Source organism: Cydia fagiglandana, chromosome 14, assembly GCF_963556715.1.
Source record: "Cydia fagiglandana chromosome 14, ilCydFagi1.1, whole genome shotgun sequence".
Lineage (NCBI taxonomy): Eukaryota > Metazoa > Arthropoda > Insecta > Lepidoptera > Tortricidae > Cydia > Cydia fagiglandana.
The window spans coordinates 14,079,160-14,102,172 of NC_085945.1; the positions used below are offsets into that span (position 1 = coordinate 14,079,160).

At 38.8% G+C, this 23,013-nt stretch overlaps 1 protein-coding gene across 1 annotated transcript in view; it reads right to left on the reverse strand.

Moving 5' to 3' along the window:
• The window catches only part of LOC134670445 (homeodomain-interacting protein kinase 2), a gene marked incomplete at its 5' end in the record, with an annotated part of 165,239 nt that overhangs the window by 13,810 nt on the left and 128,416 nt on the right, over positions 1-23,013 (reverse strand). Inside the window, 10 exons of the mRNA XM_063528271.1 lie at positions 304-414; positions 1,007-1,108; positions 2,846-2,999; positions 3,478-3,654; positions 4,244-4,398; positions 4,802-5,020; positions 6,575-6,710; positions 7,076-7,145; positions 11,584-11,732; positions 14,949-15,094. Of these exons, the coding sequence (XP_063384341.1) occupies positions 304-414; positions 1,007-1,108; positions 2,846-2,999; positions 3,478-3,654; positions 4,244-4,398; positions 4,802-5,020; positions 6,575-6,710; positions 7,076-7,145; positions 11,584-11,732; positions 14,949-15,094 (1,419 nt within the window). The remainder of the gene's footprint in view (positions 1-303; positions 415-1,006; positions 1,109-2,845; positions 3,000-3,477; positions 3,655-4,243; positions 4,399-4,801; positions 5,021-6,574; positions 6,711-7,075; positions 7,146-11,583; positions 11,733-14,948; positions 15,095-23,013) is intronic.

Consider the following 23,013-nt stretch of genomic DNA (forward strand, 5'->3'; position numbering starts at 1 on the left):
TCCAATGCCAACATGAAATGTATGACACAAAAATGCCAATATATTTTACGAAAATAAATACATACGATAATTCACCAGAGTAATTGACCACCCTAAACTAAAAATGAATTACATTCACCTATAAACAGAATTCATTTTAGTATAAAGTTTCAATAACTGGCCAGCCTTCAATAACTAGCCGCCTTATACTAAAATGAATTCTGATTATAGGTGAATAGAATTCATTTTTAGTTTAGGGTGGCCAATTACTGACAGTGGCCAGTTACTGGCGAATTATCCTAGTACATAGTTATGTTTATATACCTCCATCATTTGCACGGAAGCCTTGACGTTGTTGCAGTGCGCGTAGTCCACAAGGTGTGCGAGTGTCACGAAGGCGTGGTTCAACGCCTCGCCCGGGGTTATCCTTCGTTCCTGAAATATATTATATACCATTATTATTTAAAATACAACGGATTTGAACCAATTGAGTCGGCATCGTCTACAGCATAAGCAAAAATAATTTGATATAGAGGCGAATTGTCAAAGTAAATTATGTAGACACAGTTTTACTGCCATCTTTAGACAGAAGATTAAAACTGTTAAAACGCCATTTGACTTTGACCCTTATTCATTCACTGATATCTGTGAATTTATTTTAACAAATTATATATTCAATCTTATACATGTTGAAATTAACGCCATCTACTCGAGAGAAGGCCAAAGGTATGGTGCAATATTTTCGAGCGACGGCGCCATAACCTTGACAGTAATACACTCTATTATCTTTGATATAAGTGATAATTTGAAGTATAAAACTTATTTAATCAGCATAATACAAATAATTATAATAGTACATGTGGGAAAGGGAAAACATATAAACATCTGTACAAGTGTTTAAATAAGATTATAGAGAATGCGCGAAGTCAAATTTAAAAAACAAACGCGGTTGAATCGTTAATTATAAAGGTAACTCTCGCCATCAACTTCCAATTGAGAATCATCTTTTCTATTTCTGTTTACTAACCTGATCCATAGTGAGCATTCTCTTGAGTAAATCTATGAATTCCCTTCTGTCCGCCTTCTCAGCCAAGAGTTGGCCGCCTTCTAGATCCGTTGGTACATTAACCTGTAAATGTACAACAATACATTATTAATAGGGATGTACCGACTAGTCGCCGACTAGTCGGGAAAGCCGACTATCCGGCCACATTTGTAGTCGGCGATTAGTCGGCGACTAGTCGGCAAAAATGGCCGATTAGTCGGCACTTTATTAGCGAAAGAAAAACAGAAAAAAAGAAACTAACAGTCAATATTTACCATATGTTTTATGTCTATTTTACCAAAATACCTATTCAGGGCGTGTAAACTTTTGTTCATATAATTGACCGTTTGATCGTTATCGTATGGTGGTGGGCTGGTGTTTTCCTCTACAGGTCGATCTCAACTGATTCTCGTGTAATTTCATGGCCAAGTTCTATACTTAAAGGATTTTATTATAATTAATTTATTTTTTTGTTGGTGGAGCCATGGGGAACTATTAATGTTATTGCAAAATTTATATAGAGACTTATAAACAGGGCAAGTTGCTCGTAAAGACGCTGACCACAGGGGATAGGTTCTTAACTGGCGACTACGTACGAGAAATAGAACCTTGGAAATACCTCCTACAAGTTGTACCTACTGACGGTCTGCTCAGGATCGCAAAATAAAAGAAAGACAGAAATTGAACGAGGATTCTTGTGATAAATCTTTGAACCTGTAGAGAACACCTTTTAGCCAAGCTAATATATGAATAGCGCAACCAAAAGAGCAAAACTATTGTTTTTCACCTGAACTTATACGAAACTAATGATCTGGCCGACTAGCCGACTAGTCGGCCGACTAATCGGCCATTCGAGCGCCGATTAGTCGGCTAGTCGGCTAGTCGGCCAAATCAATAGTCGGTACATCACTAATTATTAACCTTACAACCGGCGGACCATCGCGAGATCAATAGGTCCGGGAGCAATTGCAATTCTTCTTTACAGAATTACGTTACATTAAAACCAGAAGACTATCGATCTTGCTAAATTATTGTTCGTTTATATTGCAAAAGTCAATCGAGTACGCAGAGGAGACTGTAGTTCATTTTTTAGCATAGAAAGAAGGTAAACGAGCTTACCAGGATGTCTTTTAATTGAAAAACGCTTTTTAAAAATCAATAACTATTACTTATGAAAGCAGAAGAATATACTCGCAAATGATCGTTACATATTTGCCATGACTTATTTTTAAAACGTGCTTTTCAATTAAAAGATACATAAGATTGTTTACCTTTTTGGCGATATAAGTCCCATAACGCTTTTGCTGCAGAATGGAAGCTTGAATGCCGAAGTTTTTTCGACTGTATTGGATTCCTCAAAAAAGTATTGTACTTGTCTCTAATCTAAAGAGCCGGCAACACGCATTGGCAATTTAGCACCTGGAGCTGCAGGCGCCCGTGGGTTGGTAATGCTGTAGTTTCCTAGGATAGCGGTGCCGTCATATAGCGGCCGTCTCCATACAAATACTAAGTCATCCATATTTATCCGTATTATTTAGTATGGAGACGGCCTCTATATGACGGCACCGCTATCCTAGGAAAACCGATCTTATGGTATTCGTTTCGTACCGACGTGACCATTTTTGGTACGCACCTGTCCGATGTCGTCGAGGCAGTTGAAGATCTACTTCCTGGCCTCCTTGCTCTTGATGCCGGTCTCGAGATCGTCCTCCTCGGGCGTCATCAGCCGCCAGAACGGGTACGTGCTGTCCACGTCGCGATAGAACTCGGCCGTGTTTGATAGTAATCCCTGCTAACATATCAGCAGGGTGGGGTATATACCTGTCCGATGTCGTCGAGGCAGTTGAAGATATACTTCCTGGCCTCCTTGCTCTTGATGCCGGTCTCCAGCTCGTGCTCCTCGGGCGTCTTCAGCCGCCAAAACGGGTACGTGCTGTCCACGTCGCGGTAGAAGAACTTGGCCGTCTTTGACGCACTGCAAAAAAAACCAAAATCACCATTAAAAATATAGTCACGAGTTTTAATTTAATTAGATACGAATGACTTACTGAATTTGAAATGAGTACAAAGTGCACAAATATTCACATACTGCACAAGACAAACTTTAAAGTCATTATAATTTGCAGGTTGAAGAGTTACTTTTGTTATTTTTCCTCAAAATACATTTCCTTGTTTGATACCTTATAAATAGTTGTGATTCGGTTAGACTGAGGGGAATTATTTTACACAAATATCAAATAGCGTCTTCCTTAGGTCTGCCTAATTTATAATGCGAAGATTAATTGAAATTTTAATGCACTTTTGGACCGATATTCTTTTCGCGGATTAGGATAGTTATATTTTGGTTTTAATTAGAAAGGATTCCCGCAAAGTAACGCCTGACTCGCAGACAATGTTTTTTTTTTTATTGGATAAATGTATCTTTAGTTTATACATCAGAGACGTAAGCTGACCTGTTGAGCATGTGCTCGGTTGGCAGGCCCTGCGTCTGCGAGATGTAGCGGATCTGGTCGTACTCCGAGGAGCCAGGGTACAGCGGCCAGCCGAGGAACAGCTCCGCCACCACGCACCCGAGCGACCACATGTCGATCGCCTCGCAAAACGCTAGGCCCAGGATGATCTCGGGAGCTCTGAAATGATTTCAATAAACAATTAACCCATTGTACACCAAAAACGTCAATTGACGCGCTTGACTACAGCCCAATATCAACCTAAGTGTACTCCAAAAAGGTTCAATTTCGCGCCGCGGTGATATTAGGCGCGTGAATGAAATTGTGAAAGAAACTGGGAGGACATCGCGCATGGCTCGCCAGCCAACTAGCGTCGGAGGTCCAGCTCTGATCGCTGAGCCAGCGGAGTAAGTAAAATTTGTAGATTATGACATTTATGACCAATGAAGACAAAATTGCAACGCACTCAGGTTTCACATCATAAATTAATTCATTTGGTGAAAAAAAAACTTGTCTCTCTTTTAAATCATCTCAGTGCAGAGCAATTTGGCGAGTCCAATCTAAACACGAGGTTTTATGATCATCCCGCTCCGTCTTAGTCTGCCTTAACACCGCTTCCATTTTATACAAATAGATAATAGAGAAAGCATATCCTTTTCTCAATTCAATACTAAGACTAAGCAGCTTTTGTTGATAGCCAGCTGCATATTACTGTCTACTACAATCAGTACCAATGTAAGTTTTGTCAGCAATCAAAATACTAATGTACCTGTAGTATCGACTCTGCAGGTAGGTATTGCAGACGGCCTTGCTGACGTGCGAGGCGCTGCCAAAGTCGATGACCTTGACCCTGTAGGGCTGCCGCGCCGGCTCCACCAGCATGATGTTCTCCGGCTTGAGGTCCGCGTGGATCAACCCTAGTTGCTGCAAGGAAAAGGAGAAAAATTAGAAGAACTCTAGACCTGACAACACTACTCGGTACATTTATCGCCCGAAAGAATGTTCCGAATTAACTAATAAGGAATGAAAGCAGTTGCTTACGGACACCAATGACACCATGTCTAAGGAGGCATCAAATTCTGAAGAATGGATGAGATTGGTGCCTCCTCCATGGCAGTAGATTTTCTTAGGCTGTTTGGGTGGTGCCTATCAAAAGTTACACAGAAAAGAAATACTTATTGCATTCAAAAAGTTTAATTCCTTTCATGAACATTCTTCTTTTTGCGAGTTTTTCATAACGTATGACGATATATACAACGTATGGACCACTAGAAAAACATGGGATTTCATGCGCCTATGGTTGCTTAGTAAATGTTAGATAGTTTACCTTTAGTTTGAGAAGCGCGGTGAGCACCTGCTGCAGGATGGGCCGGATGTACTTGAGCGGCAGCGGGCTGAACTTGTTCTGCTTGAGGAAGTCGTACAGGTTCTGCTCCAGCATCTCGAACACGAGGCACGTGTGCGAGCGGTGCTGGAAGCACTCGTACGCGCGGACGAAGTTGAACTCGTCCGCGGACTCTTGCGAGAGCCGGGAGAGGATCGACACCTGGGAAAACGAACATCATCATCATTAACTTGAGAGTTATTCTCTTGTCGGTGGAGTATCTTCCAGCTTTCCCTATCTTGCGCCAGCTCTTTGACTTTTTGATACGACACGACCCCTACTTTTTCTTTCACTTGCTCCAAAAAGCTGCGTCTACTTTTCCTCTTACCCGCTTGCGTCCTATCCGCCCCTCTAGGATAACGAACGAAAACGAACAGTTAGTTCAAATAGGGATACAAAGCGCAATACGTTCCATCGTCCCGAAGTTCAATGGAAAGTATGCATCGCGAAATCTAAGATCATTCTATAAGCTGAGTCACAAAGAAAATCCCTTGAAAACATGATAACCCCTGGCCTGATATCATCACATTTCATTTATCACGGTAGTTTTATCGGTAGCTATATCGCACGGTAAACGATGTGACATTGACAATAAAATGGTGTCAGTTCGAGACATTAACATAGCAGTCACCCTTCCACCTTCCACATGTATTTTCCAAATCGATAGCCTATTTAGTACATACCCGCATATGTATCCTCCGATAGCATCAAAAGCTATTTAGCCAGGTCAAAGTATAGCACCGGTCATTTACCTCGCCACATCGCGAATTCAGAACGCGCGCCCGTATGGACTAAGACATGTCCTGACAAACTAAGTTCCCCTTTAAATCCCATTACATTCGTAAATAAATACCAGTGGGCGTCGGGTCAATCTTCTAAAATTAAGGACACTCTTAAAGGACGATATTTCTTAGTTAAATTGACGTCAAACAATTTTAGGTCGTGTTTATGTTTAGACGAGATTCATAAAATACGTGACGCGCGTATGAAATAGGGCATCAAAATAAGCAACCGCTTTGATTAAAGGCAACCCACTTTGCATGGGTTTAATTCTATCGAGGGCCCATGTGTAAAAATAAGGTTATTAAAAGTAGCTTCTGATCTGAAGGGTACGTTAGGCAAAAGACCGTATCTACATATGCATCTAGTGACATATGATCTTTTTCCTTGGGATGGCAGTGTAAGAGTAAATATTTTGAGGCGCGAGGAATGGTCAGACACTCTGGTGTTCAAACAGAGCGCTTTGGAGCGCTGCCAAGCTCCATAATGGAGCTACGGAACATTCTATGAGTATTGTTAGGATGATAGTTAATCAGGTAATTAACGTGGTTATTTTTAATGGGAACGGAGTTGTTTGTGCCAAGCTTATTGTTTACTAAGTATGCAGCGTAAAGCGAGCCTGTGTTTCCTAATATGTATACTAATGATGTTTGCGAGGGATTATGACCTAACGTTATCTAGTTGAATGAGTTTATTGATGTAATTAAGCTTATTCAAATATTCGCAAAGGTTCTTTCTGGTTCTAGAAAACTTCGTTAAGACCACGATAAAAATAAAATAGATTGCATTGTTAAGGATAGTTAAATAAAAAATATATTTTACCTACCTACATTTTAAGCTCAATCTAAGCTTCAGCGACATTAGATGCCAGGTACCAAAGGTCGGCCCTGTGCCAATCAACGAATGAATTTGTGATAATGATAAAATGCTACAAACCTCAATCTGTCCTTGGCGAGCATAGCTGGGGTGGTTCTTGAGGATCTTGATGGCGACTATCTCGTTGGTGCCCTTCTTCCAGCACTTCACCACCTGCCCGAAGGTGCCACGCCCGAGGAACTCCAACACCTCGTACCTGAAGCCACGAAAATGCAAACATGATTTTTTAATAAAAAAAACCGTGGTTTTTTTTTTTGGTTTTCCAAAAGGAATAGTAAGTAAGAGGGCTAGTTGCACCAACCACAAAATTAACGGACTGATCAACGTCACTCAGCAGTGATCTATGAAATTTATAACAACAAATACTAAAAACAGAATATAATTAATATAAATATTTATTAATGTAAATTTACGTGGGGCTCCCATACAATAAACGTGATTTCTATGCCGTTTTTTGCGTAAATGGTACGGAACCGTTCGTGCGCGGGTCCGACTCCTACTTGGCCGGTTTTTGGACACTGTAGTCCCTCGAGAAAACGTGTTGGAGGAGACTTGACTCACCTATTGGACGAGGAGTAGAGCACCTCGTGCTGCACCAGCTGGTAGTCGCCATCGCCGCCACAGCCAGAGCCTGTCGTATCCAAACGTAACGTCGGGTGCAACAGCGGCGTGCGCAGCGGTCGGCATGTGGATAAATACGAATTACATCTTAGTTACAAGGTTCGGTTTAAACAAATTTATTGTCTAATTCACTTATTCATAAACGTTTACTAAAGTTAACAAGCCGATGATAATCGTTTGTCCCTTTCCATCATACTAATACGTATCGGCTTGTCATGTTTAGTAGAAGTTTATGAATAAGGGGGTAATAAATTACAGAAATTTCACTTATAAATAGCTAACTTAAAATAATTACAAGTTACGCAATAAGCAAGCACTTATGATTATGACAATTTTTAACAATAAACAGTTGCATTTGGATTTAAACAAATGATTCAAACACAAAAAAAAATTACGATTTGACCCTAATGGTCTTATCAAAGGTTTGATGTTTTAATCAACATCTGGCGCTCTACACGGTGTAACATGAGTAAACCGAATAATTTTAACAGCGTATTCCTGATCATATTTAGAGACAAAAATGTCCTATAAACTTTTTTGAAATTCGCCTAATTTCAGAGATATTATTAATTGAAAAAAAAACTAGTTATTATTGTTACATAGTGTTAAAGGCCTTTTTGATGGTGATGTTGCTGCTATGGGACGTAGTCTAAATATCCTTATTGATAGATGTTAAAAAGTGACAAGTAATAGCACTTAGCAAAAACTAGGTTCTACGAAAAAAAAAATGGAAAAATCAATTTTAAGTGACAAGTTTACCAATAACATTTATTTTTTATGTACTTATACATTCAAAAAATAGAAAAAATAAAACAAAAAAAAAATTTTTTTTGGCGAAATTGACCTAAACTCATATTACATTTTTTACTTCTTTTGACCCCAGAAATGCGTGGTTAAAATTATTCGGTTTCCTCATGTTACACCGTGTATTTATAGGAATATGGGACCGTTCAGACATCAATATAAGAACAAGTTTGCCTCTTAAAAGAAGATCATATTGATGACGGAGTGTTTCGACATTTTGATGACAGATTTGGTTGACTGATAGATTACTCAAACCAAAAGTATTATTGAAATGTAGAGGTACACACTTCGACTAAAATAAGTCTAAAGAAATTAAGCTGTTAAAACGCCTGGATAATATCGGCATTCAGATTACCCAGAATAACCCTAGGAGCGTTGCTGGGTTGAGGCTGACAGACCAGTATTGTCGAACTAAGAAACGGTATATTTTCATCTAGCAAGCTAGAATAGCTGAACATGCGTTTTGGGAGATTAATATAGGAATAAAATTGCCTTTCAAAGTTCAAAAATTACCAGATATCAACATTCCCAAAGACATAAGTATATTAGGATAGAATCCTGCTTCCATCTATAGCTATATATAGTTATCTAATAAGTTCTTCATTTCAATTAAAACAAGTTCAACATGCAGACACAATTATAGTTGAAATACGATAAGGCACCATAACCACTATCTATGGGTGGCTGCAGCAGACATGTGAGCGATAAGATAGCGGTGGGAAAATCATGTGAGACGAATAATGACAATGGAATAAGGGCGTTGCAAGACTACAACGACGAGGAATTATAAATGGATCAGTACCGACTACCGTCACCGGCATTCTGCAAATAATGTTACTCTTCGAAGGCCGCAAAAATATGCGACATCCTCTTACTCATATATCTCTACAAATAAAATAGTATAATATTTTAAACTTTCGCGTTTTGAATACATATTAACTCACATTATAGACGGGTCTAACGCGAATTATATTCAATTACCTTTATTTGTGGATATTGTGAGTGTTGCGTGTCGGACTATTGACAATAATTAACATTATGTGTGGTGGGTGGTTTGAAAATGTGATGTCTACCCCAAACTTTTCCATACACTTTTCGTCGGGTAGATGCACAAATCTCTGTTTTGACATTTTGCTGGGACAATCAGTCAGCCGCGACCACGACCAGTGAAACCTGTGTCGAAACGTCGGTAAATAAAGGTAATTGAATATAATTCGCGTTAGACCCGTCTATAATGTGAGTTAATAAATAAAATAGTGTCAGATATTTTTGCGGCCTTCGTTGTGTTACATATTATTGCAGGTGACTGTACCATACTCATCGTCTGATCTATTTAACGTGCCCTTACTTGCAATGTAACAAGGCAATGCGGGTGAAACTGTAACTTATGATGACGGACGATACCGGCGTAATGACTTCTATCGTACTAAGGGAAACTACACATATATATACTACGATTAAAAATAAGCAATGTACAGTTGGAAATAAGGTTGATAATACTGTAACCAGTGCGCTTAAGGGATAGTGCATGAAAGATCAAACAAACTACAGGTTCCGACACCCACGCTGGGCCAAAGTGCACCAATGAACTGGTTTGACCAAACGTTTTGAAAAGGTTGGCACTTCATCAAACGTGTTTGGATGGTTGTTGGTGAACTGTAGCCCAGGATTGTTACCTCCTGTTAGATTGGTTGAAATTCAATACAACGTGTGTGTGTGGATAGTGTTTGGAAATTGTCCGTATATTGCACTGAATAGAGCACAACCAAGAAACTGTGGTCTATCAAAGCCTGTGTTATTAGAATGTCAGTTATCACAATCAGTTTCGCGGTTTTGTTATTGTGTAGGTACTAGAATTTGTTATTGAGATATGAAATTTATTATTTGACGGCAGATTTTTTGCCAATGTTGTACTAGCAACATGCTCGGGAGATTAATTGTTACGAGTATTAACTGTTAGTCAACTAAGTTGACCTCATAGGATTTCTAATCGCAGCCTTTTCCCGATATCGCAAGGCAACAAGTAAGGTAGCTAAAAGAAGATCACAGTAAATATTCAATCGAATACTGTGTAGTGTAGTAAATAAAGGTAGTGGACCCCGCAGTAATTCCTCAGCCAAAAAAAACTTTACAGTATGATAAAGTATCAATAAATAATATGTATTGTATAAATATCCAAAGAATAATAATAATAGAATTAAAGTAAATACCTAAAGTCTTAAATCGTTAATATCTTTTTACAAAATAATGCTCCTTTCAAACTTTCGTCTTCACCGGAAATATTCATGTAATGTATTGCAACAATATATGAAATATTAAACAAAAAAATTCCCAGCAGAAATACCAATAACATATTTGGTAAAAAAAATTTGGACGGAGGAATTACTCGGTTAAATATATAAACAGATTCGTATTTTTACGTATAAATACCTAACTTAGAAGTGTTTTTAGGGTTACGTACCTCAAAACGAAAATACGGAACCCTTATAGAATCACTCGTGCGTGTGTCTGCCTGTTTGTCACAGCCTATTTTCTCGGAAACTACTGAACCAATTAAGTTGAAATTTGGTACACATATGTAAATTAGTAACCCAAAGATGGACATATTTTTTTTATAATTTTAAAATACATAGGTTCGAAGTTATTTAAGAAAATACAAATAGCCAAAAAAATATTATTCCCCCTGTATCTCCGAAACTACTGGGTCTAAAATTTTGAAAAAAATACACAAAATAGTTCTTTACCTATAGATGACAGAAAAACCTATTAGAAATGTGCAACCAAGCGTTAGTCGGAATTATGTACGGAACCCTAGAAACGCGAGTCAGACTCGCACTTGGCCGGTTTTTTTTTTGATATTTATAATGTTAGTTTCGGTTCATACTATACAACAACCAAGCAAAATTTCATCGACTGAGGAATTAATGCATGGGTCTCCATACAACAACTTGCTTCGTTTACTACACTATGTGATTCATTGCGAGATTTCTTTACAAACCCAAGCAAGACAATCTGTTTTTCTTCGTTCTATAAATATTCGGCATGTTCCTCATCTCGTAAGTGTGTAAAAATAAAGTAAGAAGTAAAAAATACACAGATTTTGACCACAATTTCTTAGAATTAAACAATGATTTGTACACAACATTTATAACAAAAGAGTGTACAGAAATTGGTCACTACATAAAATTGGCGCATTTTATACCGTATTATTGAAAAATTAGGATCACTTTGGCTTTTAGAGTTACTTCTTCAACTGAGCTTTACTTCTAATAAATACCGAATAAACGAAGTCTCATTAAGTATTCAGACAAACATTGCATAAACCAAGAACACGCGAAAAGTCAGCTCTATCCAAGGAACATTTTTGCACGGATGACCTCAGTTTAAAGAAGTATCATCTAAAAGCCGTCGTGTCGGTATCGTCTTGGGTCGTCCCATTCGTTTTTCGTCAAGTTCTTAAATTAGTCCTACTCTGCTTTAGTCATTCTACATTGAAAGCCACCGACGATTGTGACGAATGTAGAATGGGTGACGAACTCAGAATAGGACTAATTTAAGAACTTGACGAAAAACGAATGGGACGACCCAAGACGATACCGTCGTGTCGTGCAATAAAGTAAATAAGGAGGTAACAATGACATTACGTTTGTTACCTTGCGGCTGGGGCGGGTGGTTGGCCCCGCCCGCCGCTGTCTTGCTGTGGGCCGTCGTCGTTGCCTGTGGCGCCGTCTTGTGGCGAGCGGCCGCGCCGGCGGCCGGCGGGGCGCGACGCTGGTCGCTGGTGTCGACGACACTGGAACCCACAAAAACATACATGAGAACTGAGAACCTAAAGTTTCGTGGAATATCAGGTTTGAGCTTAGAGTGCCGAAGTTCAAATAATTCGGAGATCCTACAGAAACTCTTACAACTGTGCGACGAAACCATCAAGAGGATGATTAAGATTACCTAAGCATTAAAGAAAGTATGGTGCTGGATCGACATTCGACTAAGGTTACATTAGTTAGACTTTCTCGTAAACAGGATCCCCTGTGAAATTTGTACAAGACTAGTTTTACTAGCTTATTGTCGATTACACGGAGGTAGATAAAGAAAAAAATTGAAATGGGTCCTCGTTTTGATAATTTGAATGACTGTCGATGTCGGACTCATTACACTAATACCAAGAACAGCAGATGTACCAAAACCTGGCATTCTGTAAACAATTAATTATAACAGGTACAACAATTTATTTCTTAAATCCCTTATCAAGAAAGTAATTAGCAACCACCAGCATTAAGGCATGGTATTTATTTGCGAGGAAGCCCTATAGAACTTATTCTGATTTCAATCTGAACTAGAAATCATACACTTGTTCATGTTCATCATGTTCCACACTTGCGGCATTTTTTGCGTCGGTTTGTGTACGTTTTGTGTGCGTGTGCACACCTGCCACGAGTACTACCAATAAATAATAATACAAACGTAGTCATTATTGGCTAAAGCAGAGCATATATTTTACATAATATTCAACACTTATCATAATCAGCAGTAAATGTTAATATGGGCATTTAGATTCTAATGTGTTTTAATTATCACGTTTTATCATTCTTTAATTAAGCATTTATAGTTATGCATTTCTCACGTAGATTCATACTTTACATTCATAAATCTTACCACGAACTCGAGAATAGAGAAGATAGAGCACTTACGGTTCAAACAAGTCGAATTCATCATCAAATTCGTAAGTTTCATATTTGATCTTATGTAGAGACAAATCCATTTTCACCACACATATACACTATTCACAACCTATATTCCTTATATTTAAAATAAAACATCACAAACTTAAAATGTCACGAGCGTTTTCTGTGTTAAAACATTCGGCGGACGCGCTGCGTACTTGCGTACGCGCAGCCCGGAGGGTTGGGGTTGAACAGACTGGCGTGGAGGGGGCACCAGGTAGCTGGGGTCGCAGTACCCCGAATTCCATGAAGGCGAATATTTTTTATTGTGTGCGAGGGAATGTTTTGGGGTACCGTTATGCGCGCAATTGCAGTTCTAGTGCACTCCATTCAACTTTTACTTATTTACTAGTGCAATGTAACACTCCACAAGTGCAAGTGCAAGTGCAAGTGTCCACTTTTAAAACAAGATTTTTATTTTATTTTAATAAACCAATGTACGTTCTGGGAATACAACCACTATAGTTGATGAGAGAGGTCGTTGTGGAGTTGTTTGCTTGTTTTTGTTAATTGGAATTTGACCGCTGTTGATTATTTACTAATAGACAACGATCAATGTTGCAAAAATGGTATATGGAATCTAATACCGCGGCCTAAAGACCTAGTTTCAACAGACACGTTTCATAGCCGTGTGTCATGAGCTAGAACTAGTATAGCTAGTAACAATAAGCCTACTATGTGTACAAATAGAAGGTATACAACGTAAGTACAATACAAACGTAATCAACCCAAGAACACCACTGTGTGACATGTAGTTTTTAGGGTTCCGTACCCAAAGGGTAAAACGGGACCCTATTACTAAGACTTCGCTGTCCGTCCGTCCGTCCGTCCGTCTGTCACCAGGCTGTATCTCACGAACCGTGATAGCTAGACAGTTGAAATTTTCACAGATGATGTATTTCTGTTGCCGCTATAACAACAAATACTAAAAACAGAATAAAATAAAGATTTAAATGGGTCTCCCATACAACAAACGTGATTTTTGAACAAAGTTAAGCAACGTCGGGAGTGGTCAGTACTTGGATGGGTGACCGTTTTATTTTTTGCTTTTTTTTTTGTTTTTTTTTGCGTTATGGTACGGAACCCTTCGTGCGCGAGTCCGACTCGCACTTGTCCGGTTTTTTCATAACGAGACGAACCCGAAAATATACATATTATTTCCGCCTAAATATTGGCCTCTCATATTGCTAATTGGAGTTTTGTCAGTAATATCTAACCGGGATCTTTGCCGAAATGAATAGTAAGAGTGACATTAGTGACAATTATATTCGGAAGGTAATTCATTACGGCAGAATCCTTTCATAGAAGCCATTAAAATCTCATCTGACGGCACGAATGGCACGATGTTACTTAGATTGTTTTTCGAACGAAATCTATTGCCCGTATCTTGATGAATCCCTAGGAGCCGATCAAGCAATGATGGATTGACAAATGATCTCCATGGGAAAATCAGTCTATACCTACGTCTAGGGTTGCCATTCGTCCGGATTTGTCCGGATTTTTGACCCATTGTCCGGATTGCGGCCGGACTTGGCATGTGTCCGGATTTTTAGGAATGACCTTATAAAAAAAAAATGCGCGCCCGGGGAGGGGGCTACGGGATCGGGCGAAGGGAAAGGGAAAAGTAAATCCACGATACAGTACACCACAGAGAGCAGCGCGCCACCGGAGCGTCGTTCAAGCTACGCCAAATCTCTGCTACAAGAAATGTCCGGATTTTTAAGGTGATGTTCGGATTTTTATCAGGACATTTAATTCTTCCATATGGCAACCCTACCTACGTCTGATATATAGTTGAAAGTGTTGTAACTAATCAGGCTGTGCTCGGACTATGTTCGGATAGAGCATCTAAATATGTCTTGTTCATTTTATAACGTGATGTCACAAGACATCAGCGGATCCAAGGATCTCCTAAGCAACCGAGACGTCATATGATGTCAGCGCAGCTCAATCGCTAACCCGCTTTCCCGCTGTCAGACTGAAGGAGGAAATCTTGCAGAATATCTATGTCCGACGTGCACTTGGTCGTGTAGAGCAGCGGTCGGCAACCTGCGGCCCGCGGGCCGCATGCGGTTCGTGAAACTGTCACTTGCGGCCCGAGTGCCGCCTTGGCTATTTTGTATGTAATAGTGACAAACGACAATGTCTCATAAAATCATAAAATCATAAATATTAACAAAGTACGGCCCGCGTCACCTCCGTTAACTACTATGCGGCCCTTGGCTGCTAAAAGGTTGCCGACCGCTGGTGTATAGCAACATTACTAGCAACATGAGTGTACTCACGGCGCGTCGCGACAGCACGGTCGTGCGCAGAGCACGGGCGGAGCGGGCGGCAGCGCGGGCGGGGGGGACCGCTCAGCATCGCACGCGCGACTCGGCGCGGCGGGCGCGGCGCAGCAGACCGGCCCTACGCCTGACCAACACTTGCTCTGGAAAAGACAGAAAAACACGATTGAAAATAACCGTTAGGTAAACTTATATCTTAGGAGAACCAGTTCTACGCTTAAAAGCAATCATATACTCGTACTGCGGGAAGTAAGAAATAGAGAAATTCCCGATGTGTCAACTGGAGAAAGGTTTAAATTAATAAAATATAGCTACAATACAACTGAATCCAGAGCATTAAAAACGAAGGCACAATGTACAAACAGCAACACTCCTAACTGTACATCCATGGACCTTTTTACAAAAGGCAGAAGGTCCAGCGATGTACAGTTAACAGTGTGGGTGATGGTACCGTTTCAACTAAAACTAATTAGCACTTTTCATAAACAAATATGTCTAAATAAGTAGCATGTTTTTTGTTTCATTGCTTCATCAAAACAAAAGAAACTTTTAGGAAGTTATAGTCAGAAAAGATCCACAATCGACATTGAGGTATAACTATTCCGAGTGAGGTGATGAAAATTCTAGGAATTAATCAATACAAAATTCTATTCTGACAATAATTATAACTGTAATAAATGACTAATCAGCCAGTATAATTACGCGATATACTTAATCTCAAAACAGTTAATTGACAAGGCCATTGTGACGTTAAAAGCGGTTTTAATAACCTCATAACAGTACTTCCAGTGAACGTTAACAAGAATCATAACTAAATAGACGTGTGACCTATGAGGCTATGAACAATGCGTCTATGGTTAGACTAATGAGAGATATGCGTTAATACATGAGAAACGCAAAAGCATAAGGCGGAGTACAGACGGCGACTTTTTACAACATTTTCATACCCCATGCTATAAATTTACTGTGGTCTTCTGGTGATGAAGACCACAAATAGAAGGTAACACAAAAATATTCAAAGAAACAAATGTGCCTATAACTTAGTTTAATTTAAGGATCGACTGCATGACGACGCTAGCGATTGATGGATGTCTGAATCGATTCAAACTAATGTGTTTGTAAGTACTTCAAAGGGGATGCCATAGCGCCGGTCCTAAATTTACATACAACGCAATCAACTGACACGCATTTGACAAGAGACGAATTGAAAGTTGAAGACGCAAATTGATGAGCGTGGTGTGGAGGTGTGAACATACCTTTTTATTGTATCGTGACTGAGACGTTTTTCGCTGTGTGAAGTCGGCCTAAGACAAACACTAACAATATCTAGCCTTTCGTGACAACTAACAGTCTTCGAGAGTCGTTGGACGCGATTGTATGCCGGATCGAACAAACCTATAGATTCGATAGTACAGATTGTACCATGTATGTTGGTGTGTTTGTATCGGTATCTAGTAAACCTTACACGTAGCGAGATAGACGACCGGTTCTAAACCCGTCTAACAACAGTACGGTACGATAGATATTGTATCTCACATCGTAAAACTAAAACAGGGTACTGCCTTTCTTTTGACGAAACATATTTCTCACCTCAGCAGCTCGAACAAGGGTACTTTGCTTCTTAAAAACAGTGAGCAAAATGCGATTTTGCTCACTGAGTCATTTTGTCTCACTCAGTGAGCAAAATCGCATTTTGCTCACGTAGTGAGAGAAAAGGAGTGAGCAAAATCGCATTTTGCTCACTGAGTGAGACAAAATGTCATGCAAGTGACCTTTATAGTCAAATGTCATTTCAACATGCGGGGTCTAATACAAGTTCGATATACTTGGGTTCTATTATCTCTGTCCCTCTAGGTATGTTCTCACTGCTTAGGGTGAAAAAATTTGTGTACTACACGAGATCAAATTTATTTACATCTCGTGCGCTTTTGAATCCCTTACTACGCTCAAGATTCTAAATTAGATTCACTCGCTACGCTCGTGAATCTATTATAGAATCTTTCGCTTGCACGGGACTCAAAATAAGCACTCGAAGAAATATCAAACTTTGATCTCTTGTTGTACAAATAACTATCTCACCGACCTCTCGAACAACATATTATTATTATTATTATATAGCCTAGTTTGTGTCCCACTGCTGGGCAAAGGCCTCCCCCTTCTTCCGCCACTCGTCACGGTTTTGTGCATGTTCCCGCCAGTCGCTGCAAAAAGCGTCAAGGTCATCCCGCCATCTCTTTTTTGGTCTACCTCTGCCCCGGCTAATCTGCGGTGTCCATTCAGTAGCCACTTTGGCCCACCGAACAACATAGGTATAATATATAATTATTCATTATTAGATTATTTTCATCAGGGCAAGAGAAAGCGTATGAGAAAAATCCTTCTACGTGAGTAAATTTTATTTAAGCAATAGTTTTATTTTTAGTATTATCATTTAATTTAGTTTTAAATATCTTTAAGCATCTCTAACTGTTTATTTTCCCCACGTGAGTTTCTCTTATCCCACCTTACCTTACGGCGAATATTTCAAATTAAATTGATCACATACAAAATACTCGATAAACTTTGTCTGTCTAACAGAAATGTTAACTGCTCATTCTATTACAACAACCTTGAGCGCTTTTGGACGTCACGTCAATAACACTTCTATTAGTTTGTTTTTCTTATACGAGTACGGACCGGCGAGCGATGGCATGACAAAGCTGAAATAACTGCTGTGTTCATAGAAAATACCACATATTCAGGTCAAGAAATGGAGGCATAGTGTCAAGGTAGCGTTTTAAGTGGCAGGGGAATCTCTATTTGACAGGGTTCCATACTGCGCAAGGAGTTACTAATCTATACTCCTAAGTATAACGCGCAAATAAGCGCTGTGTAGAATCGATTCGATCTACGTACCACGTATGCTATCAAAATCGTTGCAGACTTATCTTGGTGTAACTCTAGTAGCCAGACACGCTCGTAAGAATCAGAACCCGCCTTATTTGTTTCACAATAGTATAGTCTGCAGGTAGTGCAGGTGCAGACCATTTTAAGTATCTCGTATACATTTGCAGCTGACTGATTCCGTCAGCTCGGCGAAAAGAATGTCTTGCAAAAAATACTGTGTGACTATATGTTTGTATTGACGCTAATTGACGTAGCTAAAATACTCCAAACATTTGCCAGTCACGAAATGTAACAAGTTTGATCGTAAACAAGTTATAAAACTCAGTTCCAGTCTCCCAGGAAACTTCTAGCATCGTGTACAAACTATTATCAAGTTGTATATATGTATAGTTCTATTAGCACAAACATGGAAGGAAACAAAAGAAAACTTTCCTTCATTTTTGTGAATATACCTAACATATTTTATGTTATAGCTCTGCTAAACAACGTTTTTCGTTATGTACATACATTCAGATACTATAAGAATATTTACACAAAAAACAAGGACGTGGAACTCGGACTAACTTAAGGCCTGAGGCGAACGATCCTTTCATAGAAAGTAGGCAATGGCGGGACGTTTGAGCCATTTCAAGTTTAGGTAGTCTTATCTTGTCTGTCTGAGTCTGAGGATCAAAGTCACGAGCGACATTTAGATAAAAACGTGCTCTATGTAGGAATCACTTTTGTTTTTTACGTTACATTAGGAGCAAAATGCCATCTGCTCTGAGATACTTCAGTTAGAAAAAGGAATGATGTTTTTAAAGAGAATATATATTGAATAGAGTAAACCTAAACGTACAATTTATATGACAACGCTATTTAGACGGATTATATAAATACATAGTTTTATTTCATGAATAACTATGGCGGTAACTGGAGACAATATTGCAATTTATTTGTATAACACGCGACTGTTGTTTTATATATTTACCACCCACACCTTGAACTCATAATTATTTGCAATTTGTTTACCAATATTTCTAGGATAAATGACGACGGTATCTATTCATACATACATACATGGTGTGTCTGACCATGGGGCTTTAAATCCAGGGCTTGATTTTACTCGCTAAACTGAGCTACTTTTACTATGGGACCAACCCTAAAATCGGGGAAAAACTTTTGGCTTTTCCATAGAAAACGTCGACATCTGATCAGCCAAAATGTATGAAAAAGTAAAAATTTTAGTAGTAGGAGGAAACCGGGTCATTCGAAGTATGATTTTGTCAAAAATCGTCAAAAACAGATGACGTAATTTATGAACAGCACCTTACTCATATTATCTAGGACGGCTCCATAGGGAAATCGAGACTGATTTCTATAAAGAGAACACGTCGTTATGTAAGAGGTAAAATTGGCCCAGTTTTGTCACATCGGCACGTAATAGACAAAGAAAATGTCTTAAAGCGAGGAACCCGTAATACCTCGTACCAGCCTACCGCTTAAAAGAAAGGTCGTGGAAAATGCATGGCAGATCGATTAATGGAGACATTGCCGTGTCTAAGGAAAAGACGTCAAAATGACTTAAAATAAAAACATATACTCGTATTAGTCTAGCAGGAATTAAAAGTACCTATAAGATATTCAATATTCGGTGTTTTCCCATTTGTCCCCGGGCCACGTGACTGCCGCCATAAATAAGTCGGGGACAGCTGGGAATGATTCATGTGAAATGCACGTATCCCAACTGTGTCCAGCGGGGACGCATTCCCATACACTCAATACTCATGTATTATCAGTATCACGGACGAATTATCAGTAGGTAAACACACTACACCACCACAGAACCACAATTATAGTGTGGACGATACAATTAAAGCGTTTTCAGTGTAACATGTTAGATATATATTCTGATACCTACTGGATCTTAAAATTCTCGAGATAAGTAGAGGAATAACGAACAACGCCATATCATTCTAATTAAGCGATATCTATAGAAAAGGTGACATAAACAATTTAATAACTTAAATAAATGGACGAATCTGAGACCAACACAGGTTAATAGGGAAGCGGCAATCGATCAAGGTATTTACGGTCGATAAGTCGCTGCCGCGGTCATCGGTGACCGGCGCACACGCATCGGAAACGAGGCGGAAGCCACCATATACAATTAACTGCCATCCGCCGTACAGAGTTCGTTTAAGCTAATGGCATTATTCATAATCGTCTGTGATATCTAACAACTCGTTAATAATCCGTCATTTTGATATTTCTGTTTATTAGAAAGAGACAAAATTTAACAAAGGTTCGTAAGAGATGGCTAAGTTTTATGAATAAGGGGGTACATCTACACAGACTTGGCAAACGACAGTGTGGAAGTGAATACATCAAATTACTATTATAATATGCCGGTGATTCGAAAAGTCACATCTCACAAGTTTGTTTTTATATTTATTTGGTTTTTATTTGTATTTGTATTTTGTATTTGTTTTGCTCGATGCGATGAGATACTCGTAAATGTAACTAAAGCTTCAAATGCCTCAAATTTACTAGCATTTATATTAGGTAACGGATCCCTTATCCTTTACACAACATAATATATGTACCCAGTTAAATAAATTAAGTACATACTAAGAAGGCGTCTGTTAGCGAACTTATAATTGAAAGAAAAACGGAAAAAATCACCACGAAGTTAAAAAAAAATCTATTCGTGGCTCATTAACTTTTATTAATGAGACACGAGTTCAGAATTAGATCAAGCTGATAAAGATCGTTTTGGAATACAATAGTTTTAATTTCATCGTATCGAATGAACTTTGCAATCGTACATTTTTTTGAAAAGAAAATCTACAAATATGTACTTTTATTACGGTATAATAACTCTTACTCTTCGACGGTCTTAGGATGAAGTTAATTGCATACAATATAAATAAAACATTAATAACAAGACACGAAACAGTTAATTAGCCCGTGAGCCGTAATTAATGTCGATAAACATTTTCCTCGTACCGGGAAAACAATAACAATGTCCATCGGAAACTACTGTTGTTATATGCGTTTCACAAATTCGTAGTAACGCGGCTCATTTGGGTATTTCACCAGTGCATTTAAAATTAATATTAAAATTAAGCGGCAATATGAAAGACGTAAAATTTCACTGAAAATATAAGCATAATTTATGAATTTATTTTTTAATTACAATACATAGGAATTATAGAGCGTCGACTTAGGCAAAAGGGAGAGGATCCCCTCCGAATCGATTCTGGTGCAGAGGCTGTCCATAGCCATCCAGCGGGATAAGGCCGTGAGTATTATGGGCACTTTTGCACCGGAAGCGATAAAGAACGGGTTTGACTAATAGTTACTTTCGTAATTATTTAAGATGTATAATTCCTATGTACCATCATTAATTATTCTGTCACATTATATATTATGTTTAATGTACATTAAAGATGACGAAGATGGAAACTCCAAATATTTTTCGAAAGTCAACGACATTGGTGAAATAAAACAATTTTGGTACTGGCCAAAACTTCGTCGTGGATGGTTTCAAACACGAATCGTTAGAAAAATTGGCTCCAATGCTCTTAACCCAAAGGAGACCCTGCATTGACCGAGTACCGTTCGTATTATATGTTATAATCGTAAAGGGATGCTCAACTAAATAATTTAATGTACAGTCACTACACGGGATTGTTACGTCATTTAAGGGTTCTCGCTAAACTGGAAATTCTATAGCGTAACTATTCTACAACCAATTTAGCTAGGACCCTAAATGGCGCAACAATCGCGGAGCATAATTGTACAAGGCAACAAAAACATGTATAGGTGCTACAAACTAAGTTTCATGCATCAAACCACACAAAACACAAAATTCTAAAGTAGTCTACGACAAATACTATTTGTCTACTGACTAACTAAAAGACAAGCTACACACACAACTAAGTATAAAACCATGCATGTCCTGAAAACAATAAACACATAGTAGAACTATGCGACGATTATTATTTCTCAGTTTTAGTTTAGCGTCGGAGGAATCTGCCCATTGCGAATGGCGCTATGGACAGCTAGTTTGACGCACGGAACTAGACTACTGGACTAAGGTCGGAAACCAGAATGTTTAATCGTTTGTCACCTAAAAATATTGGTATCGTCTTGGGTCGTCCCATTCGTTTTTCGTCAAGTTCTTAAATTAGTCCTATGCTGCTTTCGTCACTCATTCTACATTGAAAGCCACCGACGATTGTGACGAATGTAGAATGGGTGACGTAAGCAGAATGGGCCTAATTTAAGAACTTGACGAAAAACGAATGGGACGACCCAAGACGATACCAAAATATTGAATAAAACTACATTTTTGATATCGGCAAAACCAAGTAGAAAAATATCGACCAAATAGTATCAGAGGTGGGTTTAGCTAAGTACTATTTTAACTCTGCAGCTTTTCACCTTGATTTCAATATACATACTTATTTCGCTTTTAAATTATCAATGGACAAAATTATATTCTGCGTAGGTTAAATTGTAGTTAAGTGACAAAGTAAACATTAATGATTGCTTGACCAGTCTACTAACACTCATAAGCAAACGCTATAAAAAATGTATCACACACATGCCAAACTAATATTTGTGACATAAGTGATTGCTAGTATTTTACTAGTGGGATATGACAGAAAAATACAGACACAGAAATGTCAAAGAACTGCTTACTTATTTATGCTGCTACTGTAATAATCCGCAATTACTACTCCGTTGGCTCAGCGACCCAAAATGGGACTTGGCCTCCGACACAAGACAGCTCCAATCCGCAATTACTCGTCAAAAAAGCCGCATACGGTCATATTGTTGCAACGACGTCTTATTTCTCGAGTAACTAGGATAAAATTTCTAGTGTAAAATTCGAAAATAGCGAGTTGAGAAAGAAATTTGTGCAACTGTTGTAAAGGCGGTCGGATGTTGGGCGAAAGGGAAAAAAGCCGTTTCGCAAGACCGCCTGTCGACAAATGGCTTGGCAAATAAAATGGGAAGGAATGTGGTAACATGGACGGCCGAATGAAAGGGCGCGAACACACACTTTTACTTGTAGTGCACAAATTAGACATCTTTTGAACTAGTACGGAATAGAAGGATGATAAAAAGGAAATTAGTGTAATGTTTTGAACTTTGACTAATTTGAAGATAAGTTAAGATCAAGTGC